This window comes from Plutella xylostella, chromosome 20 (genome assembly GCF_932276165.1).
Source record: "Plutella xylostella chromosome 20, ilPluXylo3.1, whole genome shotgun sequence".
Lineage (NCBI taxonomy): Eukaryota > Metazoa > Arthropoda > Insecta > Lepidoptera > Plutellidae > Plutella > Plutella xylostella.
The window spans coordinates 3,839,117-3,856,566 of NC_064000.1; the positions used below are offsets into that span (position 1 = coordinate 3,839,117).

The window sequence follows — 17,450 nt, forward strand, 5'->3', positions numbered from 1 at the left end:
AGTGGCATATGGGCAACTATTACATTAACCAAAACTTGAGTTTTTATCAAATGGTGGCAGACTGATGCTGTGAGTTATTTTATTATTTTAACTAAACAATTTCACTCTAATTGACTCTATATTAAGTAAGTAGGTTCTACTACTTACTTTCATATTTTGGCTTTCCAGATGAAATTTCCTCAGCTGTAAATAAAGATGGTACAGCCATGTAGTGCCTCCTTCCTCTTGTGAAACTTTTGGGTTCAAAATGCTTCAAACACACCTGAAATTTTCAATCATGTTAGACATAAGTATTACACATAAAAATTGTGTGTATCCAAGGGTGATGTACCAACTGAATGTTAAATAAATGTATCCATGCCATCTAGAACACCCTGGGCAATAAGTGACAACATATTATCTGACTGGCTAATCCTTCCACCCCGGGGACATGTAACACTAACACCAAAACCTAAGGATAATACTTATAGAGTAAAATAATATCTGTAATACCACATGAAATGTATCTTACTGATATACCTATAAGATAAGTGGCGATGGTAGCTCAATCCGGTAAGCGCCCACTTCTCACACCAGAGATGTGGGTTCAAATCCCAGCGCTGACATGTACCAATGAGTTCTTTGAATTTCAGTACAATGTATAATCTTATGGCGAAGGAAAACATTGTGAGGAATCCTATATGTCTAGATTGTGTATCCTAAGTACATTGTAGTCATTCAAAGACGGCTATAGTACAAATATTCAGCAAAAAGCGGGTGGCTCGTTTTCGAGTCACCTATGACTACCCCTCTGGGGACTACAGTCGTCAGCATATTATGTAAGTATGAATATACATTATATATTGTATAAGATAAGTAGATAATAAGCCTCATGTGTTATATTAGATAGATAGATAATTCTTTATTGCACACACAAACATAAATTACACAAGGAAATGTACAATATAGACGGTACAAATGGCGGCCTTATTACTAAGAGTAATTTCTTCCAGACTACCTCGGAGGAGAGAAACTATACAAGAAAAGGGGAAAGTGCAAAAAATTACAAACAGAACATATAACAAGGAGAAAATTACAAATGTATATACCTAATCTATACCTATATTAGGTACTGATAAGAATGCAAACTTACAACTTTTTCCCTGAGACGATATCTAGGTAGGCCCATCAACCCGGAACAATATGGTTTTATAGTGTCCAACCAAACATCTGAAACTCGAACGTCATGCGGCCACCGGGAGGTTTTAGATCCCACATCAGATTTGCAGCCATCTACGACGCACTTGCGAATCCGAATCATGTCAGACAGCTGAAAGACAATCAAAGATAAGAATCAAGAAGACATACAAAGGTTGACTTAAACTTATGAAAAGGGTAGCGTCTATACTTGGTGATGAACAGTCAAAAAGTAATATTTCATACGATAACTTACGGAAAAGTGGAAATTATTGGAGGTGTAAGACTGGTCACAAGGCTGATGATGGCTGAGGGAAGACGCAGGTCACAAACGGGGGGAAAACCTTAACACGCTGACTTTGGACGAAGCTCTGTAATCAGTCATAAAAAACAACAAGCAAAACAAATAGATTAGTAGCAAAAGAACAGTGTCCTGAAAGGACGATAAAAAGAATGAAAATTTGCATCAATAACTGAATATTGTAAGCAAATTGTAATTTTTTCGTAAAGTCTCCGCTATAGAAATATTGAGACGACAAAATGGCGGGAAAGCCAGGAAAATTCAAGCGTCAGTCAGATAGAAAAATAACGGCTGTTGCGGCTACTGATTTGGATCCTAGGCTAGCTATCAGCGGGCAGGGAACTCTTCAATGAATTTTGGTATTTGTTTAATTTTGAATTTAAGTTTATTATAATTTTCAAAATACAGAGGTACAAATAATTGGCAATGTGTGAAGTCGAGGTAGATGAGAGAGTGACGGAGCTGGTAGGAGGGTGGCGGCCGCCGGCCCTCGCGCATCCCTTCCATGGTCATCGTTAGTTCTCGTGGCTGCCAACAGATGGCGTTAGGTGCGTCGACATGCCCCCGGCCTTGGAAGCACCCGGTTGGTTCCAAAGAGGTGTATGGGTCATCAGTGGGTCATCTTCTTGAGGAAACAACGGGCATATCTTGGAGAATGACCGCTGTACGAGTATGATGCCTGTGGCCGTCTTGATGTTGGCCACGCGTGAGATGCCGTCGCCCCCGGCGAAGGTCTGCAGCACTCGTCCCAGGCGCCATTGAAGTGGCGGTACGTTGTCCTCCTTGATTAGGACGAGGGTATCAGGACTCAGTGTGTGTTTGTGTGTCTGCCATTTCGTTCTCTTCTGGAGTTCAGAAACGTATTCCTTCGACCATCTCGTCCAGAAGTTCTGCCGCATCTGCACCACGCGATCATATCGTGATAGGCGCAGCGTTGGAGTAGCCGTCAGGTCCTCGCCAGCTGGAGCGGTGAGCGGTCGGCCAATGAGGAAGTGAGCTGGTGTGAGTGGGAGTAGATCATTAGGGTCTGTGGACAGAGGGTACATGGGTCGGGAGTTGAGGACAGCTTCGACTTGTGCCAATACTGTGCTCATCTCCTCGTACGTTAGGTTAGCATTCCCTACGACTCGCCGTAAGTGAAACTTGCAAGACTTGACCCCCCCCTCCCACAATCCCCCAAAATGCGGTGAGTATGGTGGTATAAATGTGAATTTAATTTGATCATTTACTCCATAATTAATTATATCACTTTGACTTGAGTCTAAAAATTTTGAAAATTCTTTTAAAGCGCCTACAAACGTTTTTCCGTTATCGGAATTGATTTCTAGGGGTTTCCCACGCCTAGAAATGAACCTTTTAATTGCCAATATATATGCTTCAGTAGTAAGGCTGGTTACTAATTCTAAATGTAAGGCTCGAGTCGCAAAACATACAAATAGGCAAATATAACATTTTTCTAATTTAGCTCCTCTTCCTTTGCGATTTAATTTAATTTTATTTATTTTATTTTATTTTATTTGGAAAACTAGAGACTTATAACAATGTATGTAGCTATATCTTAAAGTAAATAACAGGAAGTCAATTAAAGTTTCCACTAATAGTAACATTGTAGACACTTGAAAACAACGTCGTAAGCCTTATTCAATAATGTAGAACTATAAATTAAATATCTTACTAATCTTATGCTAAGCTTGAACCTTAGGATTTTAGTATTTATAGTACATATATTATTTTATACTATTCATCTATTGTACCTACTTAATAACTAATAACAGTACTTACCTAATAATAACATTTTGTTTTAACTACACTCGCGAGCAACCAAATCGACTCAAGCCTTGACGGCGCAAACATACATTAATACAAGTAAAATTATGAATAGAAATAATAAAAATGATATGTCATTTAAAAGCTTAAGATGTCAGCTTTAATTTGATATCATTATTATTGAAATCCATTCATCATTTTTGAAATAAATGATGTCTGAACGCAATTGTAGGAAAAACGGGAATTTAGGAAAAAAGGGTATGGGTATCGTATTATACAAATTAAACAAAAAATGTTAAGATAAAAATTTATTTATTTAAATCAATACTTTGTATTGCCCCCTCTTGCCCTAATTACAGCCTGCAGCCTGTTTCTCATAGACCTTATCAACTTTTTGACAGTTTCCTGAGGAATGCCGTCCCACTCCTCTAATAAAGCTGTCTTCAGCTCGTCCACGCTTGCAGGGACTGGATTCCTGGCCCGAACTCTTCTTTTGAGCTCGTCCCATAAGTGTTCGATGGGATTCAGGTCAGGACTGAGCGCAGGCCAGTCCATCGTGCGCAATTCCTTCTCTCTCAGAAACTGCCGACTGACTCGTGCCGTGTGGCAGCGGGCATTGTCGTGCATTAGCACGAAGTCTTCACCGACAAATTCTGCATAGGGCACAACATGACCGAGTAGAATGTCGGTGATGTACCGATCAGCTGTTAACCCGCCTCCTCGGCCGCCTCCAGGCACGAAAACAAGTGCGGTTTTTCCCTCTAGAGAAATACCAGCCCACATCATGCAGGAACCGCCGCCATATGCTACTGTTTCAGCGAAACAACATTGGGCAAATCGTTCCCCCGGACGCCGGTAGACCCGGCCTCTCCTGTCACTGCCATGCAGACACACTCTGCACTCATCAGTAAACAGGACCGACCGCCATTGCGCAATGCTCCAATCGAGATGCTCTCGAGCAAACTGAAGACGCGCTTGTCGGTGGCCTGCAGTCAATTTGGGGCCTGATGCAGGTCTTTTTGGTGTCAAGTTGGCTTCCTTCAAGCGTCTTCTCACTGTCCACTCGCTGACAGCCACTTGTCGTACACGTCTCAGTTCTTGCTGCACATCAACGCCCGTAAGGTGTCGATTGCGCAGCGAGGTTGAGACAATGAAGCGGTCGTCTCTCTCTGAAGTGCAGCGGTGGCGGCCCGTTCTTGGTCTTCGATTGAAGGCACCAGTCTCTTGGAACCGTCTGTATACTCGGGATACAGCAGACTGGCTCAAGTGGAGCTGGGCAGCGACTGCTCGCTGACTTAACCCTTGTTGCAGCAAGGCAACAACTTGAGCAGCTTCTTCTGGTGTGGTATCCATGGGTTTGCGAAAACAAGGAATACAATGCAACGAGATGTGTACCGGTCAACTTGCAACAAGCGACTGATAAGGTACACCGGATGTGGAAAGGTTTTATAGCGGGATCAGGTAGCGCAAGGCGTGGATTCCTAATGAGGTAATTAACACTGACGGGCAATTAAAATGCGTCATTAAATCTGCGCTTAGTTTTTTTTTATGGTATTGATCTTAATTGAAAGCCTAATTCTTCAGCTTTCGAATGACATATCACTTTTATATTTACCATTTATCGTTTTAGGAAAATCAATGTATATGTGCGCCGTGAAGGCTTGAGTCGATTTGGTTGCTCGCGAGTGTATGTTGATGAAATTACAGTGTAAATATTTTTTAACATAATAGATTAATCTAGGCTACGGTTCAAAAAACATATTACTAAGCTTACGCCTCGCCGATGAGATGAAGATGTCGATGTCAATGTGCTCTGCTAATTTATTAAAATTGTTGCACGCTCGCCATAAATAAGTATTCTGTCTGTAATTAGTAGATACATTCGGAACGTAAAATGTTGGTGGAGATCTTCGAGGTCTGTTCGGTACATAATAATTTAATCTAGACAGAAGCTCGGGACAGTCGACATCACCCCTTGCTATTTTCATGAGAAGGAGGGAGTCAGCAATTTCGCGTCTTCTGTTTAATGGTAACAGGTGCATACGGCGACATGATGCAGTATATTCACGTACTTTGGATTTGATACGGTAGTTAAGAAAACGAATGAACTTTTTTTGGATAGCCTCAATTCTGTTAATATAAATGTTATACCTTGGGTTCCATACCTGCGATGCGTACTCCAGACAACTTCTAACATACGTACAATATAGTATCTTGAGAGTTTTTGCATTTTTAAAGTCCTTTGATGAACGCATTATAAACCCAAGACTTTTTGAGGCTTTTTTAACAATATTATTGAGGTGAGTGTCAAAAAGTAGTTTTGAATCGTGCGTCACACCTAGATCACGGATTGTGTCGATCATTTGCAAATTATGTCCCTTCAAAGAATAATTAAAAGTGATTCCTACCCTTTTTCTAGAGAAAGTTACAGAAAAACATTTAGCGGGATTTAAATCCAATTTATTTTGTAAACAATAATTATCTAGCCGCTTCAAGTCAGCCTGTAACTCTTCGGCATCTGCGATGGTTCTTATGGGCTTATAGATTTTCATATCGTCAGCAAAACTTAATACCTTAGAATGATAGAAACATGAGTCAATGTCATTAATAAAAATCACGAAAAGGAGCGGACCTAATAGAGACCCCTGAGGTACTCCACTAGGCACAATGTTCCAACTAGAAATGAAATTACTGACTACAACAGCTTGAGATCGGTTGTTAATATAGGAGGAGAACCATCTTAGAAGATCACCTCGAATTCCTGCTCTCTGTAGCTTTAACATAAGTAGTTTGTGATCAACTCGATCGAACGCCTTGCTGTAGTCAGTATAGATAACGTCCGTTTGTAAATGATTTTCCATGTTTTCCGTTAATTGATCATTCAATATCAGTAGGTTTGTCACCGTAGATCTACCTTTCAAGAAACCGTGTTGAGATGAACTAAAAGATTCACGAAGGGCTGAGTAAAGCTGCTTGTAGACAATTCTTTCAAAAATTTTAGAAATTATACAAAGTTTAGAGATAGGTCTATAGTTTGGAATCAGATTTTGGGACCCTTTTTGTGAACTGGTGTTATAAACGCCGCTTTCCATATGGTTGGGACAGTTCCTTCAGAAAGGGATTTTGTAAATAATAACGAGAGTGGAAATGCTAGCTGCTCTGAACACCGCACTAAGAAAATAGGAGGTAATTCGTCCGGTCCGCCTGACTTATTGATATCAAGCCCCTTGAGCTCCTTCAGCACATCGTCAACAGCGACCTCAACTGAAGCGATGTCGCAGACGATGCTATCCTCCCGATAGTTATTCAGGTACTGGGTGTTATTATCCGGAGTTAGGAACATAGACTGAAAATATTCCGCAAATAAATTACAAATTTCCTCGCCAGAGTGGCTCGTTACATTGTTAAAAGTCATGTTACTAGGCATAGATTTAGTAATGGATAAGTTTTTCATGTGGGACCAAAAATATTTTGGATTATCAGAAATGAAATTTTCTACTTGCGCAATGTAAGTGCGATAACATTCTGCCTCCAGTGTTTTGGCTCTTTTACTAAGTAACTTTACGGTGGAATCATCGCACTTCATTTTATATTTCTGATATTTTTTTAGGTATTTGCGCTTCTCCTTAAGTACTTTTTTAAGAGCAGGTGAAAACCAAGCGGGAAATTTATCAGAGCTCGTTAGTTTTCTTTTAGGCACGTATTTGTCGCGTAAGTGGTATAGAATTTCATAGAACTTTTTGACACAGCAATCGATAGAAATGGATAAAAATTTACTTTCCCAATCAATATTCATTAATTCTTCTATAATAGAGTTGTAATTCGCTTTATAATAACTGTATCTAGTGCGTTGTGCACTTTTAAGGGGCTTATAACTAGATAAATTAAGACTGATTTGCAATGCCTTATGATGAGGGTCTAAGGACACAAGTGGGTAACTGCAATCGCTTACCCCTACTTCATCGGTACACAGCACAAGGTCAAGAATTTTACCCTAATTATTAAGAATATGATTGTATTGAGAGAGATTACACGTATTCAACTCGTCTAATAGTTTAAACTCGTCGTAGCTTTTAGCGTTAGTTAGTAAGAGATAGTTCAAATTGCTTGCCATGTTCCATTGTATGCGGCTCATATTAAAGTCGCCTAGAACCAAATATTTATCCTGTGGGTATAACAGCATTATTTCGTTTAATTTGTTAAAAAAGTTTATTAATTGTTGGGAGAAGGAAAGGCCTTTATTTTGTTTACATAGGTAAAGAGTCCCGACGTGAAGGTAGCAACTATCACGATTGTGTCAAATGTCCTCAGCTGTCGAGTTCCATTCGGGCCTCGGTGTTACATTCAGATCGCGATGTGAAGCTAACAGGACCCCCCCGCCCAGCGTCTGCTCAGTTAGCTCGTAGTCTCGGTCACGACGCCATATCATATACCTACTGTCAAATAGTTCAGAATCCTGGATACTATCCACTAACCATGATTCGGTGATAGCGATTACCTGGTAGTCATTCAATAATAGGTTTCGTTTAAACTCACTAGTCTTGCCTCGTAGACCCCGGACATTCTGATAGTATACACTTATATTGTCATTATCGTAGTCTAGATTCATAATTTAATAGTAAGATAAAAACAGAGTATTGCGTAAAGACGAAACAATAACACACTATAGCTAGCTCCATACATTTCAGAATGTCCAAGTTGAAATTATAAAAAGCATTGTAAATTTGAGCATAATAACACGAGTATACTGTATAGATTAATAGACTTCTTAATTTTATGATACAAGTATATTTTTTATAAGTAGACGTGAGTGCTTGTAAGTAGGTATAGGTACAGTAAAATATAGCTAACACATAAATTATAACACGACAGAGGCAGTAATGGGTGATTGCATGAGTTCTTTTTAGTAAAACAGTAAGTAATATATATTTTAGTGGCCCTGCGCAAATAATAATTTCTAATGCGTAGTGAAAATATGCGTAATAAGTAGATTTATTCAACAGAATCAGCGAGCTGGCGAATAACAGGCAATAACAACAATAATAGTGTAACAAAAGGACATAAGTGATAATATCCACAGTTGAAGTACGACCATTTAACTCATTACCAGAAGGGTGATTATCGACTGAAGCGAGCTTAGTGTAGCAGTAGGCAAGGCAGCGGCGAGGAGCGACTTGGGAGTCTGCAGCGGCAACCGGTCTTAGCGAAGTAGGCATGACAGGGGCGGTCAACGTGCGGGTCGCGCCTAATAGTGATATGAGTGCGTAAGCGTAAGCTAAGTTTACAAGAGTAGAATAAATATACAAGGGACATCTTAGGTATACAAAACGGATTAGGTCAGTTTGTTTAAATCATTAAGTGAGTTAATAACTTGGGCTCGGGAAGTATCTGACTTACGAATATGGATCTTTGAGAACTTCACCCAAACATAAAGATAATTTTTTTCTTTGGCAAGTTGCTTGGTTTTCGTGAGTAACATTTTCAGTTTAGGTGTGAGATGATCGTTCAGAAATACTCGTTTAGATTCCCCGTGGTAGCCAAGATCCGTGGTAAGTATGGTCTTCTTGGCTCGTGCTGTAGCAAGGAACTCTTCCTTCACGTAGCGGTTCACAAAGGACACGATGATATTCTTCTCATTGGATCCATGCACCGGAACCCGGTAATATGAACAATGGCCCAACATAATCAACGCCACAAAAGGAAAACCAGGTTCTAATCTTTCAGTAGGTACCTAAGTTGCCCATTTGAATCTGTAAAGTATTTGCCTTCAAACGCATGCACTTAACACATTTGTGTACTGTTTGTCTAGCTAAGTCGCGTCCCCTAAGCGGCCACCAACTGTCCCTTATAGCGGCTAGTAACAGCTGAGGCCCTGCATGAAGCAAATCTAAGTGTTTATGTATAAATAGCAGCCGAGTAAAGTTGTGATTTGAGCATAAGAAAACTGGAATTTTTTTGTTATATGAAAAAGATTCGGAGTTACATAATCTGCCTCCGACCCTAATGAGGTTATGTTGATCTAAAAATATGTTTAGGCTAGAAATATTTCTAGGAAATTTTACGTTGCGTTTGTTTGTTAGATCAGTTGCAATGCCTGGAAATGATTGTTGTTGTAACAATCGAGCTAAACACCTAGTGGAGTTATCTAACTCGTCTACCGTTAGTTCACCGACTATGTAATTTGATTTTATTTTCGACCGACAGTTGTGTACAAAACGCAAAATGTATGCAGTTATGCGTTGCATTCGAACGAAAGATGAGTAACGGTGAAAAGGAAACTCTTCAGGCTGAGTGCGACTCACCAATACTGTTTTTTCTAACTTTAATTCCGGTAATTCGATGTTATCAGTATTTATTGTGACGTTCTCCTGTGACGGGTTAAAGTTGTTATCACGTAAGTACTCGGGGCCGCTCCACCACATGTCCGCCGCCTGCAGCTCGTGCAGCGCGAGCCCGCGGGACAGCATGTCAGCCGGGTTCTGTTTACCGGCCACGTGAAACCATTGCGAATCGCCCGTTAATTCATTGATTTCCACTACTCTGTTCTGCACAAATGTCTTAAGTAAACTTGGTGACATTCGAAGCCACCCAAGCACAATAGTCGAATCAGTCCAGAAATGCACTTTATTAAAACTTAATCTGAGTGACTCAGTGATTTTTGCGTATAATCGTGCACCTAGTAACGCCCCGCATAGTTCTAAACGAGGAATGCTAACCGGTTTTACGGGTGCTACTTTGCTTTTCGCACACAACAATCGCACTGTTACAGGTAAGTTATCTGTGTAGGTACGCACATAAGCACACGCCGCATAAGCAGCCTGTGACGCGTCAGAGAAAATATGTAAATCTGTGTGTAAACAATTATCGCCTTTAATGTGACGAGGTATACGAATTGTTTCTAAATGTTTTAGTTTATCAACAAAATTATGCCATTTTATTAAAGTGTTCGTAGGTAACGGGTCGTCCCAGCCGACCTTCAAAAGCCATAAAGATTGCATTAAAATCTTAGCTATAATGACAGTAGGGCCCAGCAAACCTAGCGGGTCAAAAATTTGTGAAATTGTAGACAAAATTGTGCGTTTAGTAACAGGAGTTATGTCTTTAACGTGTCTTGTCGAGTAATTTAATTCATCGGAATTGTTAAACCACCCCATACCTAAAGTTTTCGTTTGACAATTATCACCGAGCGATAGATCTTTAGACGAAAATATACTTTGAGAATTTTGAATGTCTGAATTGAAAATCCATTTTCTTAAATGAAAGCAGCCCGATTTTAATACATTTGAAACCCCCTTACATATTTGTAACAGCTGTTCCTTATCATCATGTCCTGTTACTAAGTCGTCGACAAAAAAATCGTCATTGATGACTCGTGAGATGACGTCATCCGTGCATTCCGCCGCGAGCTGTTTAAGACAACGCATACTAAGCCATGGGGCTGAGCCCGTGCCATACGAAACTGTGTTCAAACGATATACACATAAAGGCTGAAATGGATTTTCTCTCCAAAGAATTAATTGCAAATCTCGTTGGTCTTGTTATATTAAAATCTGTCGATACATTTTTTCCACATCGGCAGATGCGACATATTTGTATTGTCGAAACCGCAATAAAATTGAGAAAATATCGTTTTGTAAAGCAGGCCCTATTAATTGAATATCGTTTAACGATTTTCCTGATGACGATTTTGCACTTGCGTCGAAAACGCACCTCAGACGGGTAGTGCTACTGCTTTCTTTGAAGACACCGTGATGTGGTAGAAAGTAGCATGGCTTAGCATACTCATCAATTAGACTCATGTGACCTAGGTTTAAATATTCGCTCATAAAGTCAACATACAATTGTTTATATTCGGGCGCGCATCGGTTTAATTTACGTTCAAGGGCATAAAACCTATTTTGTGCTAAACTAAATGTATCTCCTAATACATCAGCTGATTCGCATAACGGTATGCGCACTGAAAAACGACCCGTATCGTCACGTAAAGTCGTTTCTTGAAATAATTTTTCGCATGCCGCTTCATCTTTTGTGAGTTTATTGCATGAAGTAATTTCTTCTATCTCCCAAAATTGCTTAAGTTGTGCGTCTAAGGTCTGGGTAAAGTTACAATGCACTCGATTAATGCGCGGTGCTTACTATTGATTGAACCGGAAATTATCCAACCTAACTTTGTATTTTGCAAAAACGGACCTTTAGCTAATCTAATTAAACCGTCATTTAATAGGTCCCAGAACTTATCGGCTCCTATCAATAAATCTATTTGACCAGGGGAGTGGAATTCTGGGTCTGCTAGTGGAATGTCTTCTGGAATTTGCAAGTTGATGATTGATGCCTATCGATGGCAACTGCGCGGTAATACGGGATAAAACTAGGCAGTTAAAGCGTGTGAGATATGAACTAGTTTTAGATCGTACTTGAACCTCGCATGATTGTGTGGACTGGGTGACGGAGTTACCTACACCTGTGACGTGAACAGTGGACTGTATCAATGGAATGCCGAGTTGTTTACATACAGCTTCTGAGATAAAGCATTGTTGACTGCCGTTATCTAAAAGACCTCTAATTGTGTGATATTTATTATTACAATCAGCGATTTCTATTAATGCCGTCGACAATAACACTTGATCTGTGTTATTATTGACGTTATATAACGTGTGCGTTGTGTGAGATGCGGATTGCAATGGCTGTGAGCCTGCCGTAGCCGCCTCGGGCTGCGGTTGCACTTGCGAAGTGAGAACTGCTGAAGATATTAATGCACCAGAGTCTACACATTCGTTATGAATTAATGAGTTGTGTTTTTTATTACATTGTTTGCACGGCCCGAACCAGCAGTCGACTACCGCGTGACCGGCGCGCAGACAATTGCGACAAATGTTTTTATCTTCTATGTATTTTACCCTATCTGCTATCGATAAATTAAGAAACGATTCGCAAGAGTAAAGCGGGTGATTTGCGTTGCACATAATGCATGAATAACGTTTAGAGCGAGATGAATTTAATGGCTGTTTAGTGTTATTTTTTTGTGTGACAACATAACTGTGTGATTTTTGTACATTGGGCGTAACTTTTTTAGAGTTATTGTCATTTTGTGTGCTTTTATTGTGTTGAGACAAGTTAATCGTTTCCAGTACATCGGCCCGGTCTTTAAGAAATTTAATTAAATCAGCAAGCGACAATTTAATATCGGAATCACCTTCAGAGTTAATTATAGTGCCTTTATAAAGTTCCCACTCCCGTTCAGTTGCAGAATTTAGTTTTGAGACAATTATATATATTATGAGGGTACTCCACGAGTCCGTAGGTTCGCCTAAAGTTTTTAGAGCGCGCATATTTCTCAAAACGTTATCTATTAATTTGCGTATATGGGATGCGGATTCTTTATGCAATGATTGCGTTGTAAACAAAGCCTTTACGTGATTGTGGACTAGCAAACGATTATTATTAGCAGCGTTTTACCTTACCAATAAAACGCATATTAAATACTTACCTTATTCGAGGCTTAGCCAATTGAGATAGACTATACATATTTCCCGCTCTAAACCACGTGATTCCCACGTGATACCCAAGTGTTGCTGTCTCGCTCGCACACCTCCCACCCGTGTTTCCCTCCACCTGGCAGGAGCGCGGAGCGCCGTCCGCCATTGCGTCTCTATTATAATAACCAGGCAGAAATTAATGCTAAGCCTCGAATAAGGTAAGTATTTAATATGCGTTTTATTGGTAAGGTAAAACGCTGCTATTAAATAGCTTGCCCTTATTCGAGGCTTAGCCAATTGAGACGTGTTTGTTATCGCCTGGTGGAGGGAGATGCCAATGTGATTAAATACCTAATAAAATATGTAAGTAGGTATTATTCGATTTCCTATAACCTAATAACAGGGTGTACAATAAAACTAGGTCGATGTGTATTACTATAGGTGTATAATCAATTATTCCAGTAAGTTAATGACAGTGACAATGAGAAAAGGTATATCAGCCTAATAGGAACTTCATAAGACAACAAGAAAGTAGCTAATTTAATCAAGCATTCTAGCATGAAATAAGGTCAAAGCAAAGCAAGCTCAAATTAGTATTAAATAATAATTTTATAACAAGAACAATAGCAGCATGGGCAAGTCATAACAAAAATAGGTTTAGAGCCAGGCCAAGGTCTTAAGTTTTTATAGTATACTATGGGTTGATGATACAATCAATTATGCGTAGCAATATGATATAGAATAAAATTTGCGTAAATACAATCAATTATGCGTAGCAATATGATATAGAATAAAATTGGTATGAGACCCATGAAGTAGGTAAGTGTAGCAACTGTATATAACATAGATGTAGTGAGAATAATGAATTTAACAATAATTCTCAGAGCAAGGTACGCTTAAGCAACACTCTTAAATAAGATAATTATTTTTACAAAATCAGAAGTAACTAGGTACTTTAAAAAGATTACAGTTAATATCTGCTTAATTCACAGTGTTAGGTTACGATCTTGCACATTTTTGACAAAATGTAGGTATTTAATACCGTATGATCCATCTAATCTAATTATCAGGACGAAACAAGTTTGTGATACTGCATACTGAATTAGCAGGTAACACTTCTCGTCTATAGAACTTGGCAAAGGTGTTACAAAAGGTGTTAAAGCATCTCTGTACATTGTGGTAGTAGGTGCCATTCGGGAGGACGTCGATGTCTCGACAGATGGTCTGCATGTGCATTGTACTTGCCTGGTAGATGATAAGCGGTCAAATTTATCTGATTGAAGTCTAGTATTTGAAAAATTTGATTCGTGTAACTTAATAGGGGTAAAGATCGAGTTCCCCCCTCGTTCCGAATATATCATACAAAAGTCTTGCTGTCGCATTGCAGAAGAACTGAGCTGTGCTGCAGGCGAGGACCATGCTCCTGTAAAACTTTGAGAACAGCTAACATCTCCTTGCAATTGCAATGTAGATATGCTTCGGTCAACGTCCAAGGTCCCGATATTGGAATATGGTCTAATTGACCTGCCCACGCTTGATCGGATGCGTCCGTTGTCAAGAAATGAGTTGGGGGCGGAACATGAATCTGAGACACACGATGGCAATTCTGATACCACCATAATAGATTGACTCTTACTTCTCCTGGGAGATAGTATAGTTTTGTGGACGGTTCCTCCGGTAGGGAATTCAGGAACACTAATAGATCTCTGTAATTTAAGCGACCTCTTGGAACAGCAAAACTCGCAAAGTTTACGACTCCGATCAGACTGCGTAGGGCCCGCGAGTCTATTCGATTCGTCTTTAGTATTTCTGAAATCCTTCCCCTTAGGGCGCTGACTTTGTCTTGAGGTAAATACTTTTGATTTTTCCACGGGTCCCAGTGGACGCCTAAAAACGACAGGTTCTTTTGGGGGATTAATTGTGACTTCTGCACGTTCACTAGAAAACCTAAGTGATTTAGGCGATTTGTCAGCAGGTTTACATGCTTGACCAGCGTGTCCTTGTCCTGGTGCGCCAGAAGATAGTCGTCTAAGTATACTATTATTCGAATTCCTTGGTCTCTTAGTGATTGGGCGATCCAATTCGTTAAGCAAGCAAATGTTTTTGGTGCTGTACTGAGCCCGAACGGTAGGCAAGTCATTTCCATGAGTTGACCCTTGTAAATGAGCCTTAGATATCTCCGATGACTCTTGGAAATAAGCTGGTGGAAATAGGCCTGGGATAAGTCCACCTTGCACAGCCAGTCTTGCGGTTGTAGGAAATCCGGCACTTGGTACATGTTCAGCAATTTGAACGGTGTGGTTAGAACATAATCGTTCAGAGCCCTTAAATTGAAGATTGGACGAGCAGAGCCGTCGCTCTTTGGCACCAGAAACATTCTTGAGATGAAGCTTGGTGAAAGGCTTACTGGTTCGAGCACATCCTGAGTTACCAGCTTTTCTATTGCCTTTGTCATTTCGACTGATACCGGTGTAGCAAGATTGGTTTGATTGAGGTTTCGCATTATTAAAGGTGGTTTTTGCATGAAAGGTATGCGATACCCTTTTATAATCTGTAGTAGATGCGATGGTGCACCTAGGTCCACCCACCGTTGGTAATGGTGAACTAGCTGACCCGCCTTGAACGGAGTCGAGTCAAAATCTCCTCCTCTTTCCTCCGCGGTTGTCCGGAAAGGGAGATGCTCCTCGTTTGCGGACAGTCTTGTTGCGGCCATTTGTAGTTAATTGTTGAGGAGCCCGTGAACGAGAAACATTGTTCGATGAACCTCCTCGGCTGTCATTATTATAACGTCCTTGCGAAGGACGATTGTATGACCCATAGTGGTTAGCACCCTGCGAGGGAGCATTGTAACGCTGGAAACCAGACGTATAGCCTGTATGCCTAGAACCCTGCGAGGGCATGGCAGACGGCGTAAACCTTTGCGGAAGGTTTTGATTCTTGGCAGTCTTGTTTGTTCCTGCTTGCGGAGCAGGGTTTTTGCTGCTTGATTTAGTCGGCCAAAAAGCTTTTCTTACGCCTCCAGCCTTTTCTACTGTGTTTGTGAATTTCTCGGCATTAAAAACATGTTGATTGGATGGTGGAATCTTTCGAATGGCAGCCTTCACAAGTGGATCACGGACCGAGTTCGTTATGCCGTCCCTCCTCATCTGAATAATTTCGGCCCTGTGGCCACAAATTAATTGTAAAAGGTCTGCAGAAACTTTTGGAAATTCTCCATTTAAGAACAACTCATTTAATTTTTCACTAAATGTATCAAAGCTGGTATTTTCATTGTTACGATACCATGACAACAGACTACGTAAACTAGTTTGCAATACTTCGCGTTGCTGAAGCGCACAGAACGTTAGGGCACCAAAGGTTTTATCAGAATAGGCTAAATTGCGAAGTGAATCATAAGCTTTAACTTCTTCGTTAATATCTAATTCAACGAAACAAGGTGAGAAATTATAGTTCTTTTGGGTATCGGCATAACGAACTTCACACCATTCAGCTGTGTTAAAACGCTGCAGCGTATCTAAAAGCTTCAGATGCTGCTCCGGCGCTTTAGGAACTACGGGTTCCTTTATCTTGGTGGTAGCTTCCAACTGAAGCGACTCCTCAACAGTTGGGTTGGTCTCGTGGTTGTCGCTCTCCGCATACAACTCGCCGTTTACATTTGGATCCACCGACACAATATCTTCCTCCATATTTACACCGGAATTCGACATAGGGTGCATATTGGACAAGTATTTCCGGAGCTCACTTACCTCCTTAACTAGTTCGTTAACTCTTCGTTCACCATGGCGCTTGGTACGGCGGCGACGGCGACGGCGGCGTCGTGACTTCTTGCCCTTGCGCGAGGAATCGGATGAGCTCGATGAGGAGGTCGTAGAGCTGGAGCTGGAGCTGGCGCTGCTGCTGGACGAGCTGGAGCGCGTCCGCTTGCGCCGCTTCTCACGCACTGACCCAGAAGCCATAGCCTCTGGTTGTAGGTTTTGAGCATCATCGGTAGGATTTGAATCCATATCCTAGTTTAAAATACAAAATTATAACACAATATATTCACTCGTAACCTATGCTTCACTTGGGCGTAACATAAATAATAAATGTTTGCATTAAAACACAATTATTTTATCGAACGGTAAAACCGTCAAAGAGGAGTGGTGGAGATTTTCATGCGATATAGGTGTTTATTTAACCGGCAGTGGCCTGTTATGGTACTTATCACGACACGTAAGTTTGCTCTGTCCAAGCATAATAATTTGCGTGTTAGTTTAGTATTAATTAGTGGTACAAAAGCTTTTGTTTGTTTGCACTCGGCACTGTTACTCCAGAGATTGGTGTGGCATTCTGTCGTTCGGGAACGCAACCAAGAGCGAATTTGGTTGAAAGGGATCGGTACTATCGGCTCTGGGCCTATTGGTGCAGTGTCAGATCCCTTTCGTGCAAGTTCATCAGCAGCGTCGTTCCCCAGCGACCCGCTGTGCCCTTTTATCCACTGGAGGGTTATGGTATTGTTTTGTGAGGCAAGCGATTCTAGAGCTGAGTGACACTCTAGTACTAGCCCCGAAGTTATAGTTTTGCTAGACAAAGCTAGCAGAACTGCAGCACTATCAGATAGGATACGAATACGTTGATTCGTAACCTTTCTAGATTTGACTGCGTTAGCGGCCCGTGTAATAGCAACACATTCAGCCTGAAAGATTGTGTTGTATTTGCCTAGTGCCAGTGAAAAATGGATGTTTAGGTCA

At 40.7% G+C, this 17,450-nt stretch overlaps 1 protein-coding gene across 1 annotated transcript; it reads right to left on the reverse strand.

The window, feature by feature from the left end:
• Positions 1–1,247: 1,247 nt before the first annotated feature.
• Positions 1,248–16,406, reverse strand: LOC119691734. Its single transcript, XM_048628086.1, has 5 exons — positions 16,223–16,406; positions 10,850–11,357; positions 9,178–9,955; positions 1,433–2,505; positions 1,248–1,309 (listed from the first exon to the last, which is right to left on the reverse strand). The coding sequence occupies exons 1-4, from the start codon at positions 16,404–16,406 to the stop codon at positions 1,993–1,995; spliced, it is 1,983 nt and encodes a 660-aa protein (XP_048484043.1). The 3' UTR covers positions 1,248–1,309; positions 1,433–1,992.
• Between the last annotated feature and the right edge of the window lie 1,044 nt (positions 16,407–17,450).